General features: G+C 38.0%; 1 protein-coding gene across 1 annotated transcript; it reads right to left on the bottom strand.

Annotated features, from left to right (window-relative positions):
- Nucleotides 1-1655: 1655 nt before the first annotated feature.
- LOC306979889 (uncharacterized protein) lies at nt 1656-14740 on the bottom strand. Its single transcript, XM_079579042.1, has 15 exons — nt 14654-14740; nt 13474-13650; nt 12779-12827; nt 11009-11141; nt 10821-10931; nt 10589-10711; nt 6683-6808; nt 6448-6594; nt 5183-5268; nt 4928-5092; nt 4739-4851; nt 4183-4291; nt 4008-4106; nt 3389-3560; nt 1656-1998 (listed from the first exon to the last, which is right to left on the bottom strand). Exons 2-15 carry the CDS (start codon nt 13518-13520, stop codon nt 1865-1867), a joined length of 1614 nt encoding a protein of 537 aa, XP_079435168.1. The 5' UTR covers nt 13521-13650; nt 14654-14740; the 3' UTR covers nt 1656-1864.
- Nucleotides 14741-14810: the final 70 nt, after the last annotated feature.

The raw sequence follows: 14810 nt of genomic DNA, 5'->3' as shown, positions 1-14810 counted from the left end.
TGTCAGGGAAAAGAAATAGACTTAGATTTGAATTCATCTGATCATTTATTGTAAGTGTTTAGAATATTCAGTGTGAAGAAACAGCCTTGAAAGAGAGATTATTATTTTATTATTTATTATTATTATTATTATTTACTTATTATTATTTATTTATTTATTATTTTTTATTTTTTATTTATTTATTATTATTTTTTATTATTATTTATTTATTATTTATTTATTATTATTTATTATTATTTTTATTATTTTACACACACACACACACAAATTGATATGCAAATATGTACATACAAGCACTCTTTTCTTTCCCCCCCCCCCTCTTCTTTTTAGACAGTGCATTTTCTCCAGTTCGGCTTTACCCAAATCTGAAAGCTTCTCCACTGGAGCTGACAGTCTACAGACCAGTTTAATGCCTCATTTGAAAGCAAAGACCTACAAAAGTGATCTTTTTGCCACCATGATTTTGTGATTTTGGTTTTGTCTTTTTTTTTTTGTCGTGTTTTCGCAGTTTAACACTTTTTTCTGTGCTTTTTGGTCGGGTTTTCATCACTTCCTCATAACATTTTTGTCACCTTTTCATTCCTGTTTTGTGGCTTTTTTTTTTGCGAGGCTATTGTTATCAAATAAATAAAAAGTGTTACAGGATCTTTTCAGCAGCATGGCAAATTGCTTCCACAGTTTTGTTGTATTTTTTCCAAGGAGGATGAAAAAAGACAAAATTCATTTTTTTATTTTTTTGTGAATGTGGTATTTGCCCATAATCATGATAAGGTTAATCAAAAGTGAAAAGTCCCTCGTCAGTTTAGAACTATGGAGTGCATACAAGTCCTGAGGTATGTCTATGTATGTCCATTATTTTACAGTGAGGTTGAACAACTGAGGTTATTCGACTGAAAAGAGAACTGAATGGTAAGGCAGTCCAGAGAATTGTAACCATGCCATCCTTTGGAGAATCCTGAACAACTGTGATATATGCAAACGAGCAGTAACACTAGAGTCAGCAGAGCTAATTAACCAAGTAAACACTGATGACATGCATGTTCCAAACCAATCCCATGAAGTCATTTCCCTCCTCCACAGCTCCTTCTATTGGTCAACAATAGGGACGCACCAAATTAACAGCACCAAAAACGGACTGCTTTAGTGTTAAATGTCACTACGCTTCTTCATTTTGTGGAAGACATAAAATTATCTCAAACACAAATGAACTCTTTCCACTGCATTTTGCAGAAGAGTTGGCAGCTCCAGGCCTCATTTAATTTGAGCAAGTTTGGACAACTGCCGGAGCAGGTTCAGGCAGAATACACACCTCTCTCTCTCTCGCTCTCGGGGCCCACGCTTCAAACTGGTTTTTCTCCTGAGGAGCTCCTCTCGACGTGTCAGTCTCCGACAACAGCGTGGGTGTCTCCTAAAACTGGAGGGAATCTTTATCATTTCCTTGTCTGCCACTGCTTCATATGAGCATGCACACAAAACAAAGTAGTTTGATCCAGCTGTTGTGCAGTGAAGGATTAAGCAAGCGTTTACAAACAAGTGTGGATGATTTTATTTCACATAAATGAATATGAAAAACAGGCAAAAACGACAGATAGAAAAAGTTACAACTGTTAGAACACAAAAATCTGACCTGAGAACATACACCTGTCCATGACTGACATAATGTACATTACCTTTACATTACCCTACTGCTTCTACCACGGTTTCATTTTCTGAATTCCTCGTTGGTTTCACAGATGACAATGGAAATTTAACCATAAATCAATTGCATTGTTCAAGATCTCACGGCAAAGAATAACAGAGGTTTATGATGGCGACAGTCGTACGCCAAAAGTGTTTCAATACAAATTCTAAGTTATTGAAGATATTATTCACAGGCAATTTTTCCATCAAAACTGGATAAAGCGATGGCAAATGCCTGCACAGCACACATTGGATAGTTGTAGTCCAGGGTGAAAATGTCATCAGCTATACGCCCAAACTGCATCACGATGTAGTCCGCTGCAAAGGCAAGCAAAGATTTATTATTGTTATTGACCTAACAATAAATAAGAATACAACTAAAGGCTGCGTTCATATGGAAACATAACACAACATGTTGTAATTATTACAACTGAATTTACCTGTAGATGTTTTGACAGGATTTGGAGCCCGTCCACAATAAACACATTAAACTTGCATAGAGTTCAATGCCAAATGGTTCGGTTATTGCTTTTGTTTTTACAATAGTATTAAAAAGTGGTGTCATTATGCGATCAGAAAGGTGTAATTATCATCACTCTAAGGGATCAAACAAATACTATCTGGCTCAACACATGGTGTGTAATTTCTGTTTGATTTAGTCACTAAGAATGTCGATAATGTTGTGAACGCAACCTTAAATTATGCAACTTTTTATGTGGAGAAAGAGAGTTGATCTTAGTGCGTATTTGACCTTTCAGTGACCTTTGGCACCTTTTCATTCAATCCCAGGGGCCTCTAGGACGCTCCAGGATCAAATTTGTTTCAGGTTTTTAGGGTTTCTGGTAGGTTTACTAGATGCAATGTACTGTATACGTAATCCTGGACCAGTGGTGGAAAGTAACAAGTACATATTATAGGTACTTTTACTTTACTTGAGTACATTTTATGATGAATATTTTTTACTTCACTGCATTTTAGAGTCTGTATCTGTACTTTCTACTCCACTACATTTTTAAATTGGGTTAAAAGTAAAAGTATTTTATTTCCAAAGGGACCTCTCTACGATGAACTGGTCCCAGTGCAGACAAGGTTTAGTGGTTTACTCCTTTAGACCTTGTTTAGACCTGGTTTAGTTTCTGTTTTTGACCTGAGTTAGTGGTTAGGCTTGATTGAAATTAAAAAATGTCCTGCACATTTTAAAACACACTGTACATTTAAAATACATTTCTGCAGTGCATACTTTAATACTTTTACTTAAGTACATTTTTAACAGATTCTTGTACTTTTAGTCAAAGGGACTAAACAGAGTTTAAAAATGTTAAAATTATGTATTTTCCTCCCCCTACATGTTCCAGCCATGTCCTAATGTGTAGAATGAGCTCAGACCTGTTCACCACAACTGCCTCTAAAATCATGCACTGTCACTCAAAAAGGTGTTACTTCGGGTCCGAATTGCCGTCATGCACGAGCTTAATATAGAAGCTGCAGTTACACGTATGACCTGAGGTGGCAGTAGTGAGTATAACTTGCATAGAGTAAATCTTTGGTCCTGTATCTGCATTTTCACTTTAGTAAGAATATTGAGTACTTCGTCCACCACTGCCCTGGACAGACCCATCAGCAGGGAAAACCTACCACAAACCCTAAAATTAATATACCATACCCCATAAAAAGTTGCTTAAAGCACCTTTAAATAGTGATTGCTTACTGTCGTTGTTGTGGACTATCTGAAAGTTTTTGATGGAGGCCTGAGTGACGCGGCCGTTGAAGTTGAGCACATGGGATGATGATTCCTCGTTCCAGACCGGAGCCTTGTTGCGGAGCTCTATCAAATTGTCCATCCTTCTGTTTTGATGCCTTATCAACAAGCCATCATAGTCCTGACAAGCAAACATGATACTGGTTTGTTGGTTCAAAGACAAACAGTTAGATAATGACGAGGAGTCGATACGATCTGTATTTAAAATACATTGCATATATTGCAGGGCTAAACCTTTGACTCGCTAAGATTTAGATTATGATTTTCACTATAATTAGACCATATGCTTATGGACAATAGACATAATGCTCGATTTGGTTTTATGAAGTCAAATCTATCTTACTCTATTTAAGACTGTTGTTGCCGTGCAACCGTACTGTACATAAAAGCCATGAGCGAGTCCCAGTCTCTTCTTGTTCAGGTTTTGTGAAACTGACACTACTTCACTACTTTCACTCATCCTTCTGAACTAAGTAATCATCATCATCATCATATAAAAACCTTTTGGTGCTTTGACATTAAGCCCTGTTACATGCAATAAAAGAAGAAACAAGTGTAACAGACGTACATTTCTGGGTCTTAGAGGAATTCGCTCATTGTCTTTGTTCATTCCTGGTATAACAACAGTCATTCGTCTGGGGCCTTTGATTCCCAAAACATTTGTTTCCTGTGCCAGAAAATAAAAAAAGTTATATTGAAAACATGACAACTGCAGATTTGTACAAAGCTGTTCTGTGACTTACATATATGATTGCTGCTAACTCTTGCCGCGCATTAGACATGTCCGGAAGAGCTCTTTCAGGATTCAGGGCATTATCGTATACAGTAAACTTGGTGCCCATTAAATTTGACCTACAAGGCAACTGTTATTTATATGGCACCTTTCACAGACATGGTCACAAAGCGCTTTACAAGACACAAAGGAGATCTAAAGCAGTGGTTCTCAGCCTGGGGGTCGGGACCCCAAGGGGGTCGCGAGACAAATTTGGGGGGGTCGCCAGATCATTTAGATAAAATATACATATTTCATTAGCATATAATCTGATGTTTTATTGTAAAATGTGTTTGCTATTGTACCAGAGTGCCATTATTTGTTTGTAGTTTGATGAATGACATTTTAGCCATTTGTTTTTTTTCTTTGTTTTTTAAGAATTATATAGGCTAATGTTCCTATATCTCACGGTGTGACCCGGGCGAGGCCTTTACCTGTTATAATGGGGGTCGTGGCTCCAAAAGGTTGAGAACCACTGATCTAAAGGATAGACTGAAGTACAAACTGTGTGCTATAATTCACATTACCTTAGCTTCCCGACAAAATTCTCTCCTCCCCTCGATAGATCAGTTGCATCGATAGAAATAAGGTAATTTGAAGTAGCACTCTTTTTTCTTTTCCTTCCAGCCAATAGAAATGTCTACAAAAATACAGTTAAATTAGAGATTAATATAATTTAAACAAAAGCAATGAAATAAGAGTCTCTGAAATCAAACCTTCTTTTCATTGTCGAGGTGAATGTAGTACAGGGGATACATGCTCTTGTCCATTCCGCGTTGATCCCTCGTCACTCGACACTTGACAGTGACGCCTTGAGGAGCTGGCTCCAACACAAACTTCTCCAAGTTGTCAAATTCAATCTCAGGGGATGGGGACCGTGTCTAAATGAAACCATTACAGGATAAAAATCTAGATTTTTTTTTTTTTCTTCATTTAAAGATTCATTTAGGTTCAAAATCCTCATTTAGTACCTTCTTCTTTTTGCCCTTTCCTTTCTTCTTCTTAGTTTTCTCTTCTTTTTCAGATTCAGAATCATTACTGTCTTCTTCTTTCTTGGCTGTGGTGAAATACATGAGGGTTGTTAGTTAATATTATTACTAGTTTGCACAATGAGGAGAGTGACAGCAAGCTTTCAAAACAATCAAGCTCCCTCCTGATTGGACCTGACAGGCCGGTTCACAGGAAAGCTCGTCTCATTGGCCAAAGTGATGGCACCGGGGATTCTGATTAATTGTTGAAATCAGTAAAAAATCGGATTATTTAAAGGCACACTGCGTAACATTTTGGATTTGCACTGTTGCTTGGAATACAATGCATGCTCCTAATGACCAGCTAGGCACAGAATTTTATAATTTTTTCTGTGGGTAATCAAAGAATGGATGTGGATGACGACCAGGCCTATTTAAATCTCATATTTGGCAGCCTTTGGTCAACATCTCCATGGAGACGAGCCAGAGACGTCCAGTTGTTGCCTGGTCTGCCAAACTATATGCTTTTTCAAGGACATGTATTCTGACAGACGGCATCAACCAATTAGAGAAAGGCTTGATGTGACGCAGGAACAGGCTGCAGGAAGTCTTTCAGTAAACATCCATGTCTGCCTATACAACGCTGCTTCTTATTTAAGGCAGTACAGTACAGTTACCTTACTGCACAGTAAAGTAACTCATGCCCCTAGAGGCCATAAGCGCCACTGCAGGTGTCGTAGCATGTTGTGTTTTTTTAAATAGTAAAGCTGACAGAAAAGACAAAGGCAGAGAGGAATATTGTACATTGTGCCACAACCCAATTACACAATGGAGATCTTTTTTTTTTTTCACTCAAACTTGGCTGTAAATGCTGTTTAAGTGGCGCTAGCCCGCAGCTAGCTTTGCCCGTTAGCCTGTTAGCTTCTTCTTAGTGATTCCATTAGTGTGTATTGGGGCCTCGGGGTCGGAGCAGGGAAAGATGAAAGCTATTTATTAAGGTAAACAAAACAAACGAAAGAGCAGAAGAAAACAGTGGCTGCACGCGCCATCTTTAAGAGGTGAGCCGCTCACAATAAAGACACATGTTTTTACTTTTTAGGTATTTCCAACCATGAAAATATCTGTAATGAAATAAATGCCTGTATTTCTTCATCTTCATTGGGTGAAATGTTACGTGGCGTGACTTTAATATTACTTATATGTCGTCAAATTGCAGGCCCAGTCGGTCAACATTTAAACTTACAGACTATTACTTTAATACTGTGTACCTTTCTTCTTAGTCTTCTTTTCTTTGTCTTTGTCTTTGCCTTTGTCCTTGTCGCCTGACACTACAAATAAGGATGAGTTAGCGGCCGGTTTCTTCTTTGATTTGGGCTTTGTCTCCTCCTCGCTGTCTTCACTGTCGGATTTTGCAGCTGTGTTATGTGGAAAGATCATTGATCATTCACTGGTGATGAACAACTGGCCACTTCAAGTAAAACATATATATATATTGTAACTAACCTTTCTTCTTGGTTTTCGAGTCCTTGTCCCCATTTATCTGAAACAGTGAGGCAGGTTCCTTCTTTTTGTCTTTGTCTTTTTCTTTGGACTTGGACTTTTTCTCTTTGCCGTCAGAATCTTTGTCATCTAAAGATAAAAATGTGGGTTCAGAAAGTTTAACAGTACAACAACAGCAGACCCATTCTTTTCATATTCATATCATATTATTTGATATTATTTGAACTGTCAAAGTTTAGGTCTATGCACTTCCATCCACTGTCCATGATTCTGACAGGTTGAGCCTTTATTAACGCCAAAGTGTAAATCTTTTAAATCTTTGTTTTCCTAAAGTTATAGATTTTAAAAAAACATAATATCTATAATTTTGCATGAGAGTCTTGTATTATTTTGGAATTTCATATTTTAGTCTCTCAAATGTGCAGTGTTAATTTCGTCGACTAAAATATTTAGTCTTAATTTTAGTCAAAGTGATATTTTTGCCGACTAAAATTGGACTAAAACTAAATTAAAAGTTTCTCATGAGACTAAAACTGTGACTAAAATGTCCAGATATTTTAGTCGACTAAAATAAGACTAAATAAAAATGAAAGGGAGAGACTAAAATCATCCAAACTTCTATTGACCGTCTGAAAAGGCCTCATATCATGTAAATCCTCTGCCAAAGGATCAACTCTGAGCTTTGTTCATGTGGAGCAGCTCCATGAAGCAGAGGAACAAGATTAAATATGATTATAATGAATATCATCAATGCAAAGTCGACTAAATTAGTCTTAAATTTAGTCGACTAAATAATAATAATTGATATGCAATTTTAGTCGACTAAAACTAGACTAAAATTGAAATGTTTTTTTTTGACTAAATCTCGACTAAAATTAAGTTACATTTTAGTCAAAAGACTAAGACTAAAACTAAATTAAAATATGTTGTCAAAATTAACACTGCAAATGTGAATGTTTCTGAACTGAGGCTTGATTTCAAAGCATGAATTGAAAATCTCATCACAAATGTAATAGCAATTAAGCTTCCTATTTTCCAGAATTGTGCCGCCCCAGTAAAGGTGGATATACACTGCAATAAAAACAAAGTAAAATCCTCATATACAGTAAACATACAACGCAGTTAAATATAAGGGTGGTTTTGAAGGCGGAGTCACCACAAACACAAGTTAGTGCATGTAGATGTGAAATGGCAAGTGTGAGGCGGGAGAAAGGCCAGGTTTAGCTCAAAGGCAAAAGCATGAAACAAGTTAGAGGTAAATAAAGCAACTTCATATTTCTCCAGGTCGCCCATTAACATTTACGCTGAATATATAAAAAAAGTAAAGTAAGGCAAGTTCAAGATCAGAATAACTTTACTCATTAAGTTTGAGTTTGTTGTTTCGTTCAAACTCAGCCATTTGCGGCCTCGCTGTATTTTTCTTTTTATTTGTATGGCTAGACATTAATGTTCCTGGTAATTTGGCACCAATGCTTCAGGGCAACCTCATAGACTAAGGCAGTGCAGCGTCCCGGGACAAATTTCAAGATCTTCAATTAAGATCTTGATCAGAACTACTTCACTGTAGAATCAGCCTGCAGTGCAAGTTTTGTATTAAGGAAACTACTTTAAAGGCTCTATACCTGATGTATTGTGTTTGCAAACAATGAAACCCAGAGCGTATAAATCAATTTGTTGTGTCTTTCCTGACACATTCCTTACTTTCAAATTCTTCACAGGGAAGTATGCAGTTTTCACAGTTTACAGGGCCACATTTTAGGGTCAGTATCACAGAAATGCTATAGCCTGCAAGCTCATGAAATCGATACAAATGTTTTATAATTAGATGAATTTTTCTACAAATTTCTGTGTTTACAACAGATGTACTCAATATTCTTTAAAAAAAAGATAAGATTAAATAAAAGATGCAGATACAGGACCAAAAATGTAAAAGTAAAAGTATCTGATTTTTTTTTTTTACTTAAGTAAAAGTATAAAAGTATGCATTGTAAAATGTACTTTATAAGTAAAAAGTAAAAGTATTTAAGAGTTTAATGTGCAGGATTTTTTGAATAATTGTAATCAAACCAGGTCTAAACAAGTAAACCACTAACTCAGGTCAAATCCAGATCCAAACAAGGTCTAAAGGAGTAAACCACTAAAGTCTAAAATGGGACTAAACCAGTTCATCGTAGAGGTCACTTTGAAATTAAAATATTTTTACTTTTAACCCAATTTAAAAATGTAGAAGAAAGTACAGATACAGGCTCTAAAATGTTGTGAAGTAAAAGTAAAAAGTATTCATCAAAAAATGTACTCAAGTAAAGTTAGTTCCTATAATTTGTACTTTTTACTTGTACTTGTACTTTTTACTTTGTTACTTTCCACCACGGGTTTACAGTATACTGAAGGACAAAACAAAATTTGTTCCACTAAAAAATCAGGTACAAGGAACAGGCCACCGTTTTTCTATACTGAGATATGTTCTTACCTGAGCTTAAATGAGTTGATGCCTGGTACGTGCGCTCAGTCACGCAAAACGGAGGTGAAGTTAGAAGTGACCGAGCTCTTCCCGGTTTGTAAGTAAGTAAATAAGTAAGTGCTTTATTGTCATTGTACAAGCATACAAGGAAATAGTGTTCAGGTGTCAGTCCTGAGCTGCTGCGGCTGAGCTGCGCTGCCACTGTTCGTCAACCTGACCCGCATGACCTTGGAGGACGGAGAAACTGTAGCTGCCCTGTCTCCTCTGATCATCTGAAACGGTGCACGGCCTTCTGGGCTTGTCCCCGTCTCAGAGCGTGGTGTCCTGCACTGGTCAGCTTCACCTCCTCGTTCCTCCTCCTCCTGCACAGTCCTTCACCATATCCTCCATTATCCCTTTTTTTGTTTCCTGTAGCTCCTCTTGTGACGCCTCCTCTGTGTTACAAGTGTGGGGGTTCTAGGTGACTCTTCAGTGTCTCAGAGGAAGATACTTGTAGATCTCAAAGGGGTTTTGCTGATGAGCTAGCAGTTTGTTTACCTTCAAAACGTTGCTTTTTTCAGGACCATTTTGGACTCTCAAAGTAAACAAATCCTCCAAACCTCCACAAAAACACGGTAAAGACGTACAAAAGTATCCAGAAAAACAACGCGGATAATGCAGCTCGCTGAAAAAGGCAAACAATTCAGCTGCACCAGGAGAGAGGTCCCTATTTATTGTCCCTATTTAAATGCGGTTACATGAGTAGTTCCACGATCCAAGTGTAGTTACACAAAATTAAACATGTCGATTTTCTAAGTGGATAAAATGGGGTACCATATTGTAAGGCGTAATAATACCTTAGGAGCACTAGAACTTTACTGCGCGGACGTCGAAGTGCTCCTAATGTATTATTTCGCCTCACAATATAGTACCCATTTGTATCCACTTAGAAAATCGACATGTTTACTTTTGTGTGTAACTGCTCATGTAACCGTATGTAAATAGGGGAAACGTGGAAGAGCTCGGTTGCTTCTAATTTCACCCCTGTTTGGCCCCATAGAGGAGAGGAGGAGAGGCTGAATGCTAACAATATCTTTGGTCTTTTTGCGTGACTGAGGGCACGCACAAAGACCAGACAGGCACACATCAACTTGTCTAACCTCAGGTAGGAATATATCTCAGTATGGAAAAACAATGGCCTATTCCTTTAACATCAGTTCCACTCGGCCCGGGACTGTGAGAGTGCTAGCCTGCGCAGTGCACCGCTCATTGATGTTGAATAAGTAGACTAACAATAGAAAGCATTGTGGAATGTTTGGAAACTTTCTAGAAACTTCAGGCAAAGATTAAACGTTCAATAATCACTTTTGCCAGATTAACTCGGAGCCTCTTATTTTGTGACTCGTTACACAATAAAATCCTCTTAACATGGCGACTGTCTGGCTGTTGACCTGTGGTTGAAATATTACCTTTAGATTTGGATTTCTTCTCTTTTCCGGATGTCGACGACGGGGAGTTGTCTTTTGTCGTCTTTTTCTTTGTTTTCTTCTTAGGTGTGTCGTCGTCGTCTTCATCCTCATCATCTGAGCTTTCTAAACAGAAAAAAAAAGAGATTTCGGAATGATGTGCACTTAGTAAAATACACACACACATATAGTAACATCTCTGTTTGCGTGTACTAAGGTAGACACTTTGACTGACCTTTTTTCTTTTTTGGAACACTTTTGCTCTTCTTCTTTGCCTCTTTATCTTTGTCCTTTACCACTGATTCTGCCTCTTTTTCTGGCTTCTTTTTCTTCACTTTCTTTCCATCTGTTGGATTCAGAGCACACATGTGAGCATGGTTAGATCATGGCGTTAAATACCTTCATCTGCTCTCTCCTCCACACTTTTTTCGGCAGGTGGGTCCTCCTCTTCCTCGTCTTCATGCTTTTTGCTCTTTAATTTTTTAGGCTTTGCTTCGCTACCATTGAGTTTCGCCTCTTTTGAGTCCTTCGTCTCGTCTTTCTTCTTTTTCGTCTTCTGTCATTTGCTGAAAGTGACACAAATGATGCAGATTAGGCAAGTGTGTTGAGAGGTCGTCTGCAAACCGAAATGTAACTCACCAGCACAAGGCCCAGCGGGAAAAGGCAAAGAAAGCAGTGAAAAATAATATTAAAGCACCAATAAAACATCATTCTTTAGTACATGAGCTGTAGATGACAAGGAGCCTAAACCTGCTTACATAAATGTGTGAAACATATACCACCAAAGGAAACAAGTGATTATTGTCAACTGGAATAACAAGTCCTGCATGAAGGAAAACGGTGGCTGTGTCTGCCTTGTCTAGACAGTTTAAGGATCTGGGCATCTGACCTTTGCACCTTCCACTTCTTACCGTTTCCTCGTGCATTAGTGGACACTCTTTTAACATTGCAAGCTGCCCTTTGAACAGAATGTGGTTCAAAAGACGGAGTTCATTTTCCGGAGGCAAAGGTCTCTCTCTCTCTCTCCATGTGACAATAACACGTCACTTTCTTGAGTCACACAGAAGAACCAGGGCAGCGTGATTGTGGCCAAGTGAAGCTAATCCTATTACACACGGTCTCACACGGACAGGCTACTATTTATAACTTCAATGCAAAAACTTGTCAGCAGTCTGTATACATTGTTTACGTGTGCACAGAGCGGATGTAAAACGCACATCCACCGCAATGATACAGAGAAGGAATGTGATTGTGTTATTGTCTCATGAAAGCTCTCAGTCTGTCTTTAATTTTGACCATTGTGACAATATACTGAAGAATCGGTGCAAAAACTCCTGGGCAAAGTCTTAAACAAAACTGAAGACACAACATTTAAATAATTGAAAGAGTTTTGCGGCTGAGGTTGCACATCAGTGATCGTTTTCCAAATCCATTACAATAAAAACATTGGATTTTGTAAAGGGCTGAGCTGCACATGTCTGTGGAAATCTTCAATAAAGCGGCAAGAAACAATAAGCAGTTAAAGTGATTAGCCAGACAGTAAATATGAAGTTTTAAGGTCACTGTCACTAGACGTCACACGCTTCCGATGTGGATTTGTGACTAGAGCAGCTACTTTACATGTGGGTCATACTCACTGACCGACTGTAACAAGTGAATTTCCCCTTTGTGAGATCAATAAAGGTTTATCTTATCTTATCTTTACACTCACAGTAGGAAATACATTTAAATGCATTACATGTTATAGCTCAAAAGTATAGACTGATTGAGATGTTGTAGTTGTAAATTAAGTTGCCATGAAGGAAAAATACAACACCATAAGAACTACAAACGATTAACTTTGACCGTGACACATCAAAAAACTAAATGTTACCTTTTCTGCAGACATGACGCCGCCCCTGACCTGTGCAGGTTTTTATTCCTATGGTCAGAAAATGAACAGCGTGCCTCTCGGGGTGCGAATGAAAGACTGTGAAAGCCCTACACTCGCCGCATCTCCATCAGCAGAAAGTTGTTAATAGGATTTATGTGTAAAGCCATCTGCTTTGTGGAGACGCGTCAACTGTTCAGGAGCAGGGAGGGCGCTGTTTATACAGAGATACAGTCTGACACTCAGCGAGCAAACTGGGTGTTCATGTACAAATTAGAGCTGTCAAAATTAAAGCTTTTAACTCACAAGGATGTAGAACTTACTTGTGTCGTCTTCTCTAAAGATGAATCTGAATCTTCACTGCGCGGAGCTCTGGAAGAAGTAAAACTGAAATTAATATTTTGGAGAAGATCCATTACATATAGGCCTAAATAATTTATGTAACTGAGACACACACATTTGAAACTACTTCTATGGTACTTTTCAGCCCATTGCTTCAAATTTGCCTTTGTTTTACAGTTGTACACTTACAATATCTATTATGAGCATGTCATGTTCATTTGCTGTTGGGCGTGTGTTTATTAAGGCCCACGAGGTACACTTGTTTTTCAGTTTCAGAATAATTCACTCTATAATCTTCTGGGATACATCACTGGGAGCACCGGTACCACAGTTTGTAAGCCACTGAGCTGCGTGACATATAAATACACACAGTTTCAGATTGGTTTAAATAATGTTATATAATGTTCACTGCTTTGAGATAAATGTTTCCTGTAAACAATAGTATCTGATCTTTAGTGTCTATAAGTGTGATCTCTGTGGGTCACACTTCTAAAGCAGGTCACATGAGCCATGGGACATGGTTCAGTCTCGTTGTTCTTGACAGCAACATCTGAGGCTGCTCCACTGACACTGATTGGTTTTGCTCTTGTTGTCAAGTCATTGTAGCAGATGGGTGAGGTGAAGAAGTAACCAAGGAAAACAGCGGAAGGCTATTAGTGTGTTTGTGATGACGTACCTCTCTCGTGTCCAGGCCTCTTTGACTGCAAGGCTGGGACGGGGCATGGTTCACTCTTCTGGTGTCCAGCCTGTAAATGCTCTCCAAGACCCGCTCCATGAACATCCCGCAATCACGAGGGGTCACATGACCTCAGTATAAGAGGATTTCAAACAAAGCAACAAGTCCCCCTTTGAACTGTGGCACAAGCACAAGCTCTGACCCTTCAAACAGATTACTTTGACCACACAAAACCTATGAAAGAAAACACATCCTTTTAAGAGGAAAGATAATAAAAAAAAAAAAACGTTTTACTAATATCATGATCCCAGAGCTTTCACTAAAGGACTGAGTGGTTTATGGAGAACCAGAGATGTGAGCATTAACTTGATGAGATTAACTATACTAACAGTTGTTGGCTGTAACAAACGTGCTAGAAAGTTCTTTTACAAGGACATGATGTAATATATTTTGTAAGGATTGAGCATCACCGTCTGTATGTGATTATTGTTGTCTATTTATGAGCATGAAGAGATTAAGGTATGAAGTGTTTTCGCCTTATGGATGTGATGGTGTTGACTGAGTGATTAACTGCCATGTAGATATTGCACTTTGTAACTCTGCTTTTGTTGGACGACAGATGGAAATTAGTCAATCTTTGCTCACGGGCATAAAGTAATTGTACATTGTCCTGATAAATAAAAAAAAAGAAGAAAAAAAGATGATACACACAGCAAAGTAAGGTTTTAACCAATCATAAATTAGAATAAAACAAAACATAATGAGCAATAAATTAAGGTGTCAAGGGATTAAAGGAATAAAATAAAAACATTAAACACAAAAACATGCAATTTGTATTGGATTTATTATTGGATCTTATTTTGCTAAATTTTATTATCAAACTGTAAAACAAAAAGAATGTAAAGAAGTACAAAATTGTCCTCATAATTAAGTAAATAGAGAAACTCCAAACTTCTAAATCGGGTCAAAGGCACAAGTCCCGCCTTTTTAAGAAGCTGTTTATTCTCATGGTTGGTGTCACTCCTGAAAATCCACAAAACAATAAAACACTTTTGAACTCAAACCCATAATCTCAAAGTACGATCTGTGGACATCACGATTATAATTTAGAAGCTCACGCTCTATTTCCTCATTGATGTATTAAATGCATGTTACAAAAATTGTTGGTTCATTCACTGACCACCAGATGCTGCTGTTCCCAAAGAGACGAAGCCTTAGTCCAGGATTCACTAAGGTGCAGGACATGAGGATATCTACCAGGCCAGTGATTCCCAAAGTGGGGGTTGGGACCCTGAAGGAGTCACAAGATGATTTGATCATTTTCCTTATGTTTTGCA

The sequence above is a fragment of the Gobius niger genome (assembly GCF_951799975.1).
Source record: "Gobius niger genome assembly, chromosome: 20".
Lineage (NCBI taxonomy): Eukaryota > Metazoa > Chordata > Actinopteri > Gobiiformes > Gobiidae > Gobius > Gobius niger.
The sequence above is the reverse complement of the archived record's forward strand: the minus strand, read 5'-3'. Positions and strand labels throughout refer to the sequence as shown.

Coding starts and splice junctions, on each gene's coding strand:
- LOC306979889 (XM_079579042.1), bottom strand. CDS start 13,520: ATGCCCCGTCCCAGCCTTGCAGTCAAAGAGGCCTGGACACGAGAGAG. Junction 10,932..11,008: donor GGACCCACCTGCCGAAAAAA/GTGTGGAGGAGA, acceptor TGAATCCAACAG/ATGGAAAGAAAGTGAAGAAA. Junction 5,269..6,447: donor AAAGAAGACTAAGAAGAAAG/GTACACAGTATT, acceptor ATTTCACCACAG/CCAAGAAAGAAGAAGACAGT.